General features: G+C 43.5%; 2 protein-coding genes across 2 annotated transcripts in view; both read right to left on the bottom strand.

Annotated features, from left to right (window-relative positions):
* Window positions 1-2,004: 2,004 nt before the first annotated feature.
* On the bottom strand, window positions 2,005-7,684 carry LOC126535996 (alpha-galactosidase A-like). The gene is made up of 7 exons (XM_050182877.2): window positions 7,464-7,684; window positions 6,485-6,656; window positions 6,225-6,399; window positions 5,527-5,621; window positions 4,718-4,879; window positions 3,144-3,341; window positions 2,005-2,673 (listed from the first exon to the last, which is right to left on the bottom strand). The coding sequence occupies exons 1-7, from the start codon at window positions 7,631-7,633 to the stop codon at window positions 2,392-2,394; spliced, it is 1,254 nt and encodes a 417-aa protein (XP_050038834.1). The 5' UTR covers window positions 7,634-7,684; the 3' UTR covers window positions 2,005-2,391.
* A 2,792-nt stretch (window positions 7,685-10,476) lies between these two features.
* LOC126535994 (alpha-N-acetylgalactosaminidase-like) overlaps window positions 10,477-16,560 on the bottom strand; it is a 34,893-nt gene continuing 28,809 nt past the window's right edge. Inside the window, exons 7-8 of the mRNA XM_050182874.3 lie at window positions 15,990-16,174; window positions 10,477-11,551 (exon numbers count right to left, since the gene is read on the bottom strand). Coding sequence (XP_050038831.1) covers window positions 11,263-11,551; window positions 15,990-16,174 — 474 coding nt within the window. The 3' untranslated portion in view covers window positions 10,477-11,262. The remainder of the gene's footprint in view (window positions 11,552-15,989; window positions 16,175-16,560) is intronic.

The following is a 16,560-nucleotide window of genomic DNA, read 5'->3' as shown; positions in this document are numbered from 1 at the left end:
TTGCCAGCAGACGTTTTGTTTCTTTTTCGTCTTCATCTGCGTGTCTACATTGGTCTACATACTTGCGCATGTGGAATGCACGCGTGAGTGCACGAGGTGCTTGAAGTTTGTTACGATTTTGACAAGACAAGATTGTCATGGCGCAGGAGCAAAAGGCGAGACTATACATGCCTGACTAGGCCCCTGGCGCCACGAGCACAGCAGACAACAGTGAAAAAAAAATATGTATACATAAATACACATGATACACACACATATACATACTTATATATACATGTACATATAGGAATGACACAATTATACATACAATAAATCAATGCAGCGCAATAAGTATAAATAATGCAAATGAAGAAATAAAGTAGTTACAGAAAGATACAGAACGGCCAAACGCCAAATGGAAACAAAAGGTCCTGCAAGGCATGAAATTGCATATCAGTCGAAAAACAGGAAAATCAATTAGAAAAAACAGGTGTCAATTGTCGAGAAAGTAGTTTCGATTTCTTTCTGAATATTGAAATGGTTGAGGAATCTTGCATGATATCAAATAAAGCATGCTCATCATTAGGTAAATTAGGAATCTGCGTCTTTCACGTCTTTTCACGTCTTGTCTGAAGTACGCGGGTGCTGTGAGTCCCGCTGATGACAGCTGTCAGCCCTCTTTGCATTTTTTGTCCAAGTTGCTGCGTACTATTGCATTATATTATGACAATGAGAATTATGCGCCTATAGGCACAATAATGAGGCACACTGACCACTGCACAATGGAAAAAGCATATTATAGGCTCTCTTCTAATGGATATCGGATAATGGGCATCGATAATGGCATCATGGGAATGACCATGCTTATGTATAGACCTATCTTCCTAGGTTCAGTCTCGCACGCACACCTGTCGTGCATTTTTGGTTTCGAGACAACCTTCAAGTAAATACCGTGGCGCATCTCATTTTGTGTTTTACCACCGCATTTTGAGGGCGAGGTGCGACTTCTCAGCAAAGCTTTAATTGTATAACTCTTGTCTTCACCTTTCTGTCCATTCAGCTCGCAGGTTAAGCTGATTAGTCTCTGTAAAATAAATTCGGGGTGTGAGGAGGGCGGGATAAGCATGAAAACAAGATCTAAGTGCTTCAAGCTGCCTTTCGGTGGTGCGCTAAGTACAGCTCTACTACGGGCATTCTTTGCCGCAGTGGTGACGCAGTTAAACTCGCCGTGAAATCAGTGTATTCGCCCGTTATGCCTGTGGTGGTCTCGGATGTATCTCTATGCCAAGCTCAAGAACAGCTGCTTCAATTACGCTGCGCAGGCTGACTGCCGAACTCACTTTAGCACAGTGGAGCTCAAATAACTTAAATAATTCCCGTTTACATTCCATCAACTACCTACCCCAGATTCCGCATTTCTCCAGGACTGCTACAACAGCAATTAGTGCTGCTGTGCTATTTTTCGCTTGGCGTGGGGTTCCCAAACGCCTCTCTGCTTCGCAATAGAATAGCTCAGAGTCGTGTTGTATGTGTCTGTGACGAAACCATCGAATAGCTCATCTAGTACTGTCCCACGTGAACTGTTCCTTGTTTGAGGACACGGGTGCTTCCATGACCCTTACTACATATGCTGTGCTGACAGTGTCAATCTATGACATATAATCGCCTGCTTAGGTAAAGCCTAAAATAAGCAAGTCCAGGAATAAATCCGAAGTGCAGTGCTGTCGGTTTGTGGCTTTTTATCCCTCTACTACTTTTATTGACAACATATCGTGACATTTCTTTCAAAAAGCAACTGTACATTCTTCTGTGATAATGTACTACTCTTTTTTTTTCGCATTATAGTAACAGCAGTGCAGTTATACCTTCATCATATGTTTGTCGCCGTTTTCTGTCATGTAGTTATAAATTTATTTGCCGATATATATTTGAGGCGATCGCTATATATGATAACGTAAAATGTTTAAAAGCGTCGAGACAAGCACCTTTCTGTTCATATCACTATTAAAGAGAAAAATAATGATGCTTCTTTGTTTTATTTTTATTTTATTTTTTACTTCATAGAGTGACACAATGGAAGGACACAGATATTGCTACGGCGCCCTGTCAGCTCATCTCATGGGAGTAATACAGCGTCTAGTGGCCTGACAAAATGATACAGCTAGGATATGAAAAATAACACAGAGGCGAACTGGGACGATCATGCTGTGCCAATACCGTAATGCGTGGTGCTATTATTTATTTATTTAGGAAGACCTCACAGGCCTACGAAGAGGCATAGCGTGAGGACATAGCGCACAGTGACCTAAGGATTTCACCTAAATTCTAAACATTTGATGCGAAGGTGCTTCCACTGTCTTTCCAAGATACCTAAATCAACTATCATGTTTTTTCAGATGTCCCATGAGCTTTTCAAACTTGGATCACAGTGGCCTTGATGAACAAAAGATCCGATGGTGGCAGGGTTACTGTGAGGCTCTGGCCTGGGTAGAAGACTCCGATAAATGTGTTGCCATGAACCAAGTCAGTGACCTGATAACCGTCTGGGCTATCCAGGTCTAGATCAGAGATTCCAAGAACTATTCTCGAGGGTCCACCAAGGACGTTGGCGTTGTGTACAAGAACAGCCTGGGACATGCGACCATCGGGCAGTTTTGGAGTTACCCATCTGGCCCAGAGCTCCGTGTTGTTTATCTGGACAGTAGATAATAAGCATAATGACAAAATTGGAAGGCCAGACTAAGACGCGAAACGCAGGGTTGTGAATTACCAAGTGTGGAAAAAGAAAAAAAAGAGCACTATCTATTACTGCAAGATATTTGTTCTTGTGTGACGCTACAGCAAGCTTGTTTCACTTCAGTCGGAGGGTTCTTCTTAATTTTTCTTTACCATAAATGTTATGTTTAGGCAACGTTAAAACTTGACACTTCTTCAAATTTTGTATGGTGAATATTACAGTCTTGTTACTAGATTGTCATGAAGTACTTTAGCAATAGCCACAGCGATGTTCGATTCTAACAATTTTTATCGTGGTAATTATTGCCGATATGCTAATTTGGTAACAAAAATACAACAAAAAAGCCGGCATTGTAACCATTCAAGTTATGTTTTTCACGAATTATTCTATGACTCAAAGATCTACGTTGCAAAAGGCGCGCGTTTACCTTTGACAGGCGCCTTCCCATTAGTCCCAGCGGATCTTGGTTGACAGCTATTACGTACTTGTTGAGCAGCAGTTCCTTGGATTCCCTATTAATGCTTCGAAGGTCGTTCGACATGATCATAGGCGCTGCCATTATGGCCCAGTAAGCCATCTGGATGCGCTCTTGCTCGATTGTCAAGCCGTAGTTTCCCGTAACAATCTGAAATATGCATTCTCAATTTAAACGGTACGCACAATGCACAGTGCAAATGTTGAATATTAAATTATGGTGTTTTACGTGCCAAAACCACGATATGATTATGAGGCACGCCGTAGTGGGGTACGCCGGAAATTTTGACCATCTGGAGTTCTTCAACCTGCACCTAAATCTAAGTACACGGGTGTTGTCGCATTTTGCCTCCACCCTTACTCGCGTTATTACGGTTCCTGCGGTCAACGGGGCTTCACGATAGACCTTAAGAACGCCGCCCCCTACCGCTCTACAGTGTACGCGCTTTGTTAGTGCTCGTTTCTCTTTCTCTCTATCTCCCCCTTCCACTCTCTTTCTCTTTTTGTCTCCCTTAACCTTTCCCTTCGTGCAGGGTAGGGAACTAATTCTGGTTAACCTCCCTACCTTCCTCTGAATTCCTTTCTCTCTCTTGCCCCCATCGAAATGTGGCCGCCGTGGCCAGGATTCGATCCCGCCAACTCGTGCTTAGCAGTCCAACACCGCAGCCATTAAACAACCGCTAAGCAAATGTTTAAAGGCGTAAAGGAAATGCAGAAAAATACAGGCGCAAGATATGAAGGACATGAAAGAAATGAAAAGTCGAGCTGAATAGCACACTAAACTTTCACAGTGAATTTAGCAGGAGCCAATTTTTCTCGCTAGAAATGTATATGTGAAACGAAATAGATGCGGACGGCGACGCAAGTTTTACGAGGTTCCGGAAGAGTTCTTTCAGATGTCACAGGCTGTGCCAAGGGTTGACCAGCTAGTTATTGGTGGATTATCGAAAAGTAATTAGAGTGCCTCAGAAAATTAAAAATAAAATGGTCTCGTGGGACAGTAGATGAAACAGTTGCCTAAGTCTGCTCGTGATGACATCGGCATTCGAATAAAAACATTTACGATAAGCCCATTATACTGCTTATTTACCATATTTGTTTCTCACAAACACTATATATAGTCCCCTCAGCCAGAACGGAACAACTGCAAAACAAAATTGTATTAGGCTGCTTCCAGAACAGGACCCCAGACGCCCCCAAGCTGCCTTTGACTGCACCAAGTCTGTTGAAAATAAACCGTTTTCACTTGCTGACTTATCGGTTTAGTGACTTTGGTTGACGGGAGTATGCAACATTAAGCAATGAGAAAAGAGCAAAATAAACAAGGGGGCATTCTTGTTATTCTAATGATTTCTTGTGTTGCTGAATCACCTTTCGCACTGAAGAGCTGGGAAAATTATTTAAAAAATTAATACTTGTCTAGAAAGGTCTAGAGAGAGAATCATTTATGGGCGTTGGGGATTGAGGTTTTCATGCATGTCATTAGTGTTTTTCTAATCAGTAAGAAAACTTTCTCGGATCACTTGCCGCGTCGGGATCAGTCCAAGCGCCAGGTCCCGACACTTCTGCCAATATTTCTTGGTTGGTGGCTTCATATTTGACAGTATTGTAGATGCTGTCCCAGGAATAGCCAATGTCGTCGTAGTTCCGCCACAAGTTGCACGTTTTCGATATGTTCTTGTAGTTGGGCTAAGGAGAGCGAAAGAAAGAAACAGCGCATGTTTCATACACGTATGACATATTTCGTGAAATTCAGTGTAATTGATGACGCTCGCATCACTACACTCGTGCTATCGTCGTGACCAGGTTCTCTACTACAACATCGCGAAATCTGATATCACGTGAGTCAGTTAATAGATTTAATTAAAAAGAACTATACATTGAATCAGTGTATGTCAGCCGAACAGTGTCCTTGTATATATCACTGATGAGGTTTTTAAATGAGCAATTAACTGTTCTTGCGACTATGTTTCGATATGTGCTGAACGTGCAGATAGTATACAGTTCCTTTTGTTAGAGTTCCTTTCCAACTTACAAAATGCCACATGCTATTTCTTCTGCAACAGATATCACGCCAGATATGTCACGTTCACCGCTTAGTTGTTTCCGTAAAACTCAACAAAGAAACAACGCTAAGGTGTCATGTAGCGTCCCTACTAGAGTTCTTTGTAGCGCTAGCGTTACCTCTCTACCATTACCGCTACATATCCGGCCTCTAGCCAGCTTTGAGCGCACATGGCTGGAAAGGTAGCGCTATTTTTAAACTCTAATAATGATCTCTCGGTGAAAGAAGGCAGCCGTGCTTGCAGCCTGCAATAAGGTGAATACATGCTCACCATAATTCCAGCTTTCTGCTGGTACAGAGGCCACTCACAAGAATACATCATTCGTCTTCCAGTTGACCGGAGAGCCTCGCCCATTTCCACGTACACTGCAGCGATGGCATTTACAGCGTTCACATAAAACCATTTCTGGCCTCTAGCGTAAGGTCACTCAAGGCACGGCTCAGTTTTTCCTTTCACATTGGTGATTAGACTGCCATTCCGAAACCTGAAGTGCCTGCAAAGTGCTTCAAAGGACTGAATAGATTGTCCAGCGGATGAAAAGACACAAGAAACACCGAGGTTTATATTGGAGCCTTGTTCATTCTTTAGTCATATTAGAAAACGTGAGGGAGAATCTCTTCTTTTTTTGCAAAATTTTGAACCACTTATAGCGATCGCTACTAGCAAGAGGTATCGACGCTACCACTTCAAACTTGTCGCCGTCATTCTAGCTGAATTTTACGCCTGATTAGCATTCTGTTGAAAGCTACATTAACAGCAGGTTTAGTATTGTGTCCGCTTGTAAACGTTTCAGCACTTAGGGAACGGACAAGAAAGGCAAAAATGAGTTTCCAACTTTACTATATATCAGTTGCTTATCAGGATCGCAAGTATACTTTCACAACAGCCTGCTGTTTCACAAAGCTCGAAGCTTTAGTAGAACCCAGGTGGTGCAAATGAGTGCCTTTGAGCCGTTAGTAAACTCTTACAATCGTCCATTTGCTTTGGATCTGCAGAGCAGCCGTCAACTTTGACGTAATCCACTCCCCAGTCAGCGAACGTCTGAGCGTCAGTTTGGTAGTAGCCGAAGCTTCCGGGGTAGCCTCCGCATGTTTTCGTCCCAATGTCGGTGTAGATACCAAACTTGAGTCCCCTGCCGTGGACCTTGACCCAGAGGAAAAAGAACGATAGTAAGCAGCGATGCAGTCGAAACAAGCTATCACAACTGAATAAATTATTATCATGATACCTCTTCAGCGACTGCTTTTATGCCCCGCGGAAAACGCCGCGTGTCTCCAATCAGCTTCCCTTGGCTGCGGTAATAGAAGCTCCAGCAGTCATCGATAATTACGTACTCGTAGCCAGCAGCCTTGTAGCCATCGTACATTAGGCGGTCAGCCATTTCGGTGATAAGGCTGTGACTAGAGCAAGAAAGAGTAAATAAAAGAGTTACATAAAAACACTCATTACCCAATTGAAATGTAGACTGCAGCATGCGCAACCACAAAGCAGGAGAAGCTATCAGCGATGATATGACGATTTGCGAAGCTCACTGCTCAAGTAACTGATAATTTTTGTTGAAACGATGATTGTTACGGAGGAAAACCATTTGTGAATGCTTCCTTTATGTCAGGAAATAACATCTCTGTCGGGTTCATTGTATTTTTTTGTTGCTATTATTGTCACAACATTGCGTTTTTCTTACTCTGCGAGATGTATCAGAGCATACCCATGCCTCTTTATTGTTTCCTTCAATTAAGTACAATTTAGGTAGTGTGGTTAAGCGGGCTACTCGTAGATAAAACTCAGGGTTACGCAGAGTTGTTCATATGTTTGTCCGTACCATTTCTGGATCACCGAAAACCCTGTTGAACACAGGCGAGACGTCTTGACATGTTATCTGGTTCTGATGCAGCAGTAAATCAATCTCGAAATGGCGTAAGTACTGCAGAAGAAAGGACCGCGGGAAAATGGAAACTTGAATAGATTGACAGTGGGGGAACAAGACAAGCCAGAGCCTTGATCCAACGATCTAACAAAGGAAATTTGTCAGCCTGACGAAGACAAGACCCGGCGAATGCAAGTCTCATGACGCAGACATATCGTCGAGGCTTTGAGTCCGTGCTCAGGATTCTCTTGTTCACCCACTGTTGATCAGCAAGTACTGTGCATTCGCACGCGCTGTCATTGCGATATCAGGGGATTGCGCGCGCTGCATGCCAACTCACGTGAGGCAGTTTTCGTAGCGGCCGAGGGCGCACTGATTGCACATGAATCTGGTCCGTGTGATCCAACCCATGGGTGGAGTGCGAGCCAGGCCGTTTTCCAGGGACTCGGCTTCCAGCGCGAGCAGAAAAACAATCGTCCATGAAAACCGTAGAACTTGCAAGAATGCCATTGCCGCGTTTCTATATGGCACGAACAACTCGGCGCTCTGTGAAACGTCGAAAGCAGGTCGCTCCTCCGTGTCGCTTGTTATCGAGGTACGGATAAGCTACAGTTGTCTTAAATGAACGATATTAGCTGTGCGATGTACAGACTGCGTTATCTCACCTGTTCTTGCAGATATAACAGCGGCATGTTCATTATTGATTTCTATGGACTTCTAAGCGATGCGCTTTCTATAGTGCAACATATGTACTTCCATGTTGTAGGCATTTATCCCTAGAAAAAGCAAAACGGCATGTATACATATATCTTTGTTTGCCACATACACACATTAATTATTGTACACTTATTCTTGGCGCGACCACTGCGCGGAACATAGACCCAATTTTTCTTCTGTAGAAGAAAGCCTTTCGGTATATCGCTGATGTACGGAGTTCTTGCTCACCGGAGTTGTTGTTCTTACTATGCAGTGTTACAAGTCTGAAGGATATATTTGATTGTTGAGTGTTTTATTTGTCTTCTATATGTGATCGACAAAGAGGCGGCGTTTTACGAGAATGTCTAATATACGTATTCACCGTGCCTATCTACGTACACGCAAAGTGTACACGCATTTGGGACATGCGGACTTTCTTTTGTGTTGTCTTTAAATAAAGGTGAAAAGTATGATGGTAATCTCACCGCGTACACAAGATTGCAAAATAATGGACTTGTTCGTATTTCCTCGCTAAAGTTCGCTTTTGTTTTCTTTCCTATTAAGTTCACTTCTTTCTTTTCAACTGCTCAGTACCTTTATTAATTCTTTTTGTATGGTTATTAATTTGTCTACATTATCCCAAATTTGCTGCTGTCAAAGAGCTTAGTCATATATTTTGTTATTAGTAAGCTATTTTGTTATTAGCATACCACTTGATAACTCTTTGTCTGTTATGACGTAACTTTTAATGTAAATGGCCGCGTTTTATGACATTTAAACCTTTGTTACGGTGTTTAGCTGCGTTAGTGAGCTCTGAACACGTAAGCGGATGCAACCGTTGCCTCCCTTCGGGTACTCAGGCCTTTCAAATGGTCTATGACCACTTTTTGCCTTTGGGCCTCCTCTACCCCCCCCCCCCCCCCTTAACGTTTGCATTTGGAAAATAAAACTTGATTAGAAATGACTTAACAGAGAAGCAGTTAAAATCTGCATTACATAGTTACCTAGTTTGCCTAAACCTACCTAGGTTACTTGTGCTGCATTTTCAAAGGTTCCAAGCGATACTAAACAGCTTTTATATAAAACATTTTTTCTCCCGTTATTCACTATGCCTGTGTGGTTTAGTAACTTACAATCAGTGGGAAGTGAGCTCACTTAAACATGCACAAAGAAAACCTATACGTTTCATCTGTCATATTCCTGCACCGACACAGGACCTATAGTCCTTGAAGCTGCAATCACCCCTGCTGCGTTAGCATATTGAAAATCTAAAACTTCTGTAGGTGATCGTTAACTTCGTATCTGACTTTTGTGATTTTGGTAATTAAAGTTGTACACGTCCTTGTCACGCATTGAACTAAGTGCATTTTTTTGCGCTAAGCAGTCATGAGCTAGGTATCGGGTTATCCCAGCAACATGACGCCTGCTTGTAATATTACGCTCGAAGCGTCAGAAACGAAACCAATATAAGAAAAAATTATAGCAGTTGACGTGAGTTTGAACCAACAACACCACGGCTCTGGGACAGGTGAGCTACCTTTACATAACAGCGCTTTTTTTATTGTATTCAAATAATGCGATAAATGTAAGGTGAATGTTATTTACATACTACATCATTACAAAGAACGGGTTAAAAGATGGTAAAAGTGTTACGCACACTTAAGCAGCCTCTTTTCGGAAGATAGTCCTTTTCGACCAAGGTGGCTAGGCGTATGTGTTCTTTATGTCGTAAAAATAATTCTCCACTAAAAAACACGTCAGTGCAATTCATAAAACAGCGTTTTACAGCTTCCGATTGGCTGCACAGCTGGCAGTTCACATTCCACGGCACAAATGCTCCTTTTCCCAGGAATCATGCTTTAACAGCGAAGGTTGAGGATAAGCACTGTCAGTTAAGACACACTAAGCCCTTTATTTCGTGACGTATCCATGATACAATTTTATTCTGTGCTAATGTGCTTGTCTGAATCCTTATATGCGTTTTATTTGTACTTCTGCGATTCTCTGTATCTTCTGTTTCTTTATTGTTTCTTCAAAAAAAGAATAACTATAAGAATAGTTCGTTTCTTTAATTTCGACAGTGAACTGTATGTATAGTTGAGAATATCCTGATATGTTTCGATGTTTTTGATGCTCGCAAAGTGGTTTTATTTTAGGTAGATGTAATTATGGTTCCTACCACTGCACGCCTTGCAAGGGGAGCCCGAATCTTTGTCAGCTCAATTAATTTTCACACTAGGTTTCGGCTTTCTGCCATTAAACATGGAAATATGTTCAATTCAAAGCTGAAGAAAACTCATTTTTCTGTTGCCAAGATATATATTACGAACATCTCCACCGAAGAGAGAAAAGTGATATTTTCGACCGATGGAAACAAAAAAAAAAGGCTTTAAGATTGAAATTTTATTACACGATGCTATCACAAACAGCCCACCAAAAGTTTTACAGAAACAGACCCTATGAAAAAAAAATATTATGCACCACAGTAAGGTTTAACGATGTTCTGTAGACACTGCAGCCAATACTATAGTGGGAATCGAGCTTTTAAGAATAAATGTGGCGGTAAAACTCCCCTTCAGTGTACTTCCACTGCAATGAACTCCACTGAAAGTTTAATGTTCTTGTTTCAGTGAATAGACAAGAGATGACATAAAAAATCGAGTCAGCGCACTTTATTCAAGAATCGATCTAGTTGATATTCGAAACTGGCGTCAAGGGAGCCTGCTGGTCTTCAAAATCAAAACAAGCGTGAAAAGAACTATAACGAAAACAGTGAAGAAAGCAGTGAATACAGCGTGAGTCAAACAAAATCTCTTTAACAAGTTAAATTTCATTCCATAGCCTATGAGACCGAGACAGTTAACCATAACCTTACAAATGACTCTTGTTTGCTAAATCTAACAGACCACAAAGCAATGTATATTAGCACTGAACACCCTTTAAGGTCTATGTTCGCAACCGGCTCGCCTGCTAGTGAAGCTATCAAATGATAACGGCGAGTAGAGCAATGACGCAAAGTATTCTACTGACACTCATATTTTAAAAAAATTCTCACATAGTCATTTGGTTCAAAATCTATTGCACCTGCAGTGGCCTATCACTAATGAGCCTGAGTACTGCCTCGCTGAAGATAACGAGAAATGTAACGCGAACAAGCAAACTTTCAATGCACTGCATAGCTACCTCACAACGGTTCGTTCTACTCGCCTCACTAATATCTGTCTACCCCAAGTCATGATCTAGGGCAAATAAAACGACTTCCTTATCAGCAAACACTGTTCAACTCTCCATAGCCATCCGTAGAGAGCACACTGGTCCCACGTTTTCCGTCGCTGCTACAACGTCCAGGAAATACAAGCCCACGCCCACAAGCAACGACGCTATGTCGATGGTGGCAGACTTCAGACGCTTCCCGTAGACGCCATGCTCTAAACCTTAGGAAACTATAGCATCCTCTCCAAGTGTTCGGTGCCCACAGCGAAACCAGACGGCGCGCCGATGCCGTTTCCGATGTCCTGAGGGGGCAGGTTCTGTAGCTGCGGTGGCTGCATGGTGCCGGCCGTAACTCCGCCGCCTCCCACGGGTAGCCCTTGTGGCGGTAAGAAGTTCAGTGATGGTGTTGGATGGATGGAAGGCGCCGGCTGCACGGCCTCTGCCTTCACCATGACGACACCACCCGACGGGTTGACTCGCACCTTCAAGTAATGGCCAGGGCGATACACGCCCATAAACCTGCATGCAATGGTCGTACAATGTCGGTTGTGGCTGAATATAGGACAACGCGTTCATCTTAGGAGTTGCTCGAACTGCTTCTGTGCTTTTGGCGCTGAGAAGCGACATGTTTGAGGTGGCGTTCGATAGCTACATCAACCATCGCTGGGTTTCGTAACCGTGTTGAAAAAAGAAATTACTGTTTTACCCCATGACGCCACATATTGACGCGATAGGTGGCGAAATACAAGTATAATGCGCAGTAAGCCTTAAACTGGGCCGTGCGGTGTATGTTGCAGTGAACATTCACTGGTGCGAGCAAGCAATCTCCTTGCGAGAACTAGAAGTGTAAGGCCTATTCGTTTGTGGAAGCTTCGCCTCATGGTGGTGAAGTGGAAATGCTCGGCTTTTGTTCCTGCTCTTACCTATACTGCCATAGCGACTGGGCTCTACTAAAAAAAAACCTCTACCTTCTAGCTGCTGGACTCGTTCATTTTTCCTCGAATTTATATTCGGCCTGCCCCATTAATAGCCCTCACACTGCCATTGAAGAAAACAGGATGACGTCGTGCGTCAGCGCCATCCGGTAACACAATATGAGCGCTAGAAGAATGCCAATGAAGAACAAACAGACTTGCTTGATCACTATTATTACATGTAGCAGAAAACTTAACGCAGGACCGCCTCTGCAACTGGGAAAGCGTACTTCACAGTTGCGGAGGCGCGGACGCCTATCCTATCCAGTACACAGACGTTGAGAGGGCGTTAACCAGTCTTGGAAGCTGCTGGCGCGATCGCTCTCTGTAGGTTCAGTATTCTACAGGGCTGCAACATCCCTATAGAGCAACGATCAGTCATTATCATCACCATCATCATCATTATCATCTTTTATGTCCACTGCCGACGAAGGCCTCTCCCTGTGATCTCCAAATACCCCTGTCCTGCGCTAACCGATTCCAACTGGGCCTATAATATTTCAATTATTTAACGCCTAAATGTTTGTGGATTAGTATAATGTTGGCATTCTTCCAGTTCTCTGGAACCCTTGAAGTCATGAGACATTTGGTATAAGGGGACGAAAGCTTTTCAGGCATCGTATCGCCTCCATCTTTGATTAAATCGACTGTTATTCCATCTTCTCCTGCCTCTTTTTCTCGGTTTATGTCTTGCAAGGCCCTTCAAAGTTCATCGCTAGATATAGTAGGGACCTCTGTGTCCTGTTCATTAATACCTCCAATGGTGGTAGCGTGGCTGCTCTGGGTAATGTGCAGGTCAGTATAGAACTCTTCTGCTGCTTTTACTATATCATCGAAATTGTTGATAATACTACCCTGCTTATCTTTCAGTGCATACATCTTGGCTTGTCGTATGCCAAGTTTCCTTCTCACTGTTTTCATACTGCGTCCATTTTTATTGCTTCCACAGTCTTTCTCACGTTATAATTTCCAATATCCCTTACATTCTCCTTGCTGATCAGTTTTGACAGTTCCGCGAATTCTATCTGGTCTCTTCGGTTGGACACTTTCATTATTTGTCATTTCTTTAGGAGGTCCTTCGTTACTTGGGAGTGCTTACTTACTGCTTGCCTCGGTGCCTTACCTCTTCAACTGCTGCTTCTGAAGGCAGTCTAGTTAAGATTTAGTTCATTACCTCTAAGCAATACATACAAAGAAAATTGACGTCAAACAAAGCATTCTTTTCTTAATCACGCAATTCTTGGCCCATCTCCAATAGTGAGTACGAGCCACTTTTGGAGGCAAACGAACAAACAAGCCAACAAACAACACTCTTCCTGTCACTAAAAGTCAGAAAGGAGACGGTAAACACCTAACCAAAAGTGTATGCCAATCCCGCTGACATTAGTTATGGCCATGTGGTGCTCACAATATTGTAAATAATTTCTGTACATCCACCATTTTATGCACTGTAATAAATATCACGGCAGAAAAGAAAAAGAGGAGGGGCTGAAAGTCGTTCTGAAGAGTTCGTTCAAGCGCATTCCTCATTTTGTGCGCTGTCTGGTGCCTAGTAGCTGTGACGGCGCAACTGTTCATATATTTTTACACATTGGTATGCACAGCCTGTGAAAAACACACATGTTGGTTTGAAATAACGAGCCTATAATTTCAGTAGCACCTCATTTCACTCAAATGTTCGTCCTACGGCAATATCTATACGAACAAATTTGGCTTTGATCCAGATTGGTATTCTGTATTGGTAAAGTGCTTACCATTAGAGTGCGTAAGATCTTTACTACCGCCATTTCAGTGCATCTTGTAAAGTTCGACTGTGATCTGAACAGCAGGTTTTAATGATGCGTAGGAGCGTTATCGTGCTCTGTGTACGTGTCTGCGTCACCATGCAAGTGAAAGGGACCCTACCCTATAGCCCGTTTATCTGTGTATTTTTCCCCCAAGAGTCATTTATGCCTGAAATAGGCAGCATGAAAGGGGAAAAAAAGGAGAGTTGCTAATAGGTAGCATCCTGGACTCCAAACTTGTTAATGGTAAGTACGAACCGTACGGGAAAATTTTACCTAATAATTTCTGGGAATATATTTTCTTAATTCAGCGACAGACTGTGGCAGACATGATGACGACTATAGGGTTAGACCTTAAGAGCTATCGCTGTAAAATGGCTGCGCTCTTCGAGTGACTCGAATGGTTTTCCAACTTCTGTGGCTTTATAATGACATTAAAAGAAAAAAGTTTTTTTTACTTTACATTACAATGCAAGCTTAATATTTCAGGTTTTATACATGTTTGTTACACATGTTTGGTATACAACATGAGCTGTAATTACTTTTCTGCAATATTAAATAAAGTCGTTTTTGCCGTGACAGCAGGCTAGCTAAGCCGAAAAAGCTGCAAAAACCAAAAAGTGGTGGCGACACTGTCTTGAAATTTCCTTACCAGCTGGCAGTAACGTCATGGATTTTTACGACATTTGCTAGGCCATGGTTAAGTTTTTATCGGTAAAGGTCAACTGCCCTGTATCCTAAAAGAATCAAAGATTTAACAAATTCAGTTTCAATGAATTTAGAGCGCAGCGCTTATAGGCTCCTGTCCCTGCGATGAACGTCGGCGTCAGCGACCCTCGGCGTAACCGAGCGAACGAGACAGCGAAGGATGAAAGAGCGAACACGGAGCGCAGCGGGGGGTGGAAGACGGCGATAGCGAAAAGCACGCGAAAATGAAACTGGAGGAGGAGGCTACATTGAGAGCATCAGGCGTAAATCGGAGAAGGAGTGTATAGTAAAATGATGAGGAGGAAAGCAGTGTGCCGCACGAGTCTACGAGATGGCGCCATAGTAGCGTGCGCCGTAGTGCGCCGGTGACGTCATTAAGGCTTGCGGCGAGCGCTGGGCGAGCGCGTCCACCAATACCTTAAATGGAAACAAAGCGCTGGCCTGTGCTTCGGACCAACGCGGCATGCACTACTTCGCCCGCGCCGCCACCGCTAGAGAATGCGCATGCGCATGCGCCCCGCGCGAGACACGCGTTCCCGCATTCGCACTTTCTTTCTGAACAATGAGCCACGCAACCGGTGGAATTTCAATCTAGCCTGGTTATCTTTCAAATAATTATATACGAGTCACAAAAAATTAAATTATGGGTGTTTTACGTGCCAGAACCACTTTCTCATTATGAGGCACGAAGTAGCGGGGGACTCCAGAAATTTCCACGACCTAGGGTTCCTTAACGTGCACCTAAATCTAAGTACACGGGTGTTTTCGCATTTCGCCCACATCAAAATGCGGCTGCCGTGGCGGAGATTCAATCTCGCGACCACGTGCTTAGCAGGCCAACACCATAGCCACTAAGCAACCACGGCGGGTTATACGAGTCGCAATATACAATCAGTACAAATGGGGACGTGGAATAAAAGCAACGAGGGCGAAAGTGTCAGTTTCTAGTAGATGTAATCCAAGACCTGCGTACACTCAGAATGTTCATTCATTCAAACAACTTTATTGAGCGCCCTATGATTTCGTGGGGTGGGCCTGGACCCCCCCTTAAGTTTCGGCCAATGGTTGTTGGCCCTTGGCAGCTTCCTCGGCTGCTTGTGCTTTTATCTGGATTGAAGAATGTGGAGACGGTACGCATTCTCATACGCCTCATCATACGCCTCGATACCAATTTCTTTTCTAGAAGGCACTAGTCAATGGCATGGATCTATGTCTATTGCCTCGACTTTTCGTATTTCTCGACGATGCGGACTTCATGCCGCGTGACTTCTTAAGAAGTGTGCTTCTCATGATCTGCTATAGTAGGCGTAACATGAGCTTCCAGGCTTAAATATGTAGCAAATCGGGAATCAACCTAAATGCTAACACTCTAGTTGTAAACTAACAACACAGACGCGCAGACATAACACTACCACCCCCCCCCCCCCCACAACACACACACGCTCACACACAATGCCACAGATGGAGAAACTGCTCCCACATAGAGGTCACCTGTTTTTGAAGAGATCGGTCACACGGTACCCAAGCGGGTGGTCAAGTCCCAAAGTCTTGAGCTGCGTGACGTGCTTTCGAGTGTTTCCCCCTTTGTTTCTGTTGAAGAAGACCAGCGCGTACGAGTAGACAGACTCGCCTACCACGGGGGTCACCGGACGGATCCACGTCTCCACTCCGTCTTTCTGTTTGGAAGAAAAGAGGAAATAAAATGAAAACTCAAAACGAGAAGGGTGCTCAACTTTCGGGCCGCAGCTCCGAAGTGCCAGATACCTCCAATTGAGGCTGTGGTTAATCCTGTGTGCGGACGCCTGGTTAATCGATGAGCTTGCCAAGAAGTGAGCTGGCCAACGAAGCCAAGGAAACCTTAGGGGAAAGTTCTTGATTGAATTTCGGTCAGCGCCGACTACTCGCACTGAATGAACAGCGTAATAACACGTTGAGTTATCGTGTACGACTAAATGTAACATACATGCTTAGCTTCTTACATCAAATAAAACATTACCCGTACTCGATTTGCAGCAAGTGTGCCACCCTGGGCGCCACGGCGGTGGAATTCTGTGATGCCCAC

The sequence above is a fragment of the Dermacentor andersoni genome, chromosome 4 (assembly GCF_023375885.2).
Source record: "Dermacentor andersoni chromosome 4, qqDerAnde1_hic_scaffold, whole genome shotgun sequence".
Lineage (NCBI taxonomy): Eukaryota > Metazoa > Arthropoda > Arachnida > Ixodida > Ixodidae > Dermacentor > Dermacentor andersoni.
The sequence above is the reverse complement of the archived record's forward strand: the minus strand, read 5'-3'. Positions and strand labels throughout refer to the sequence as shown.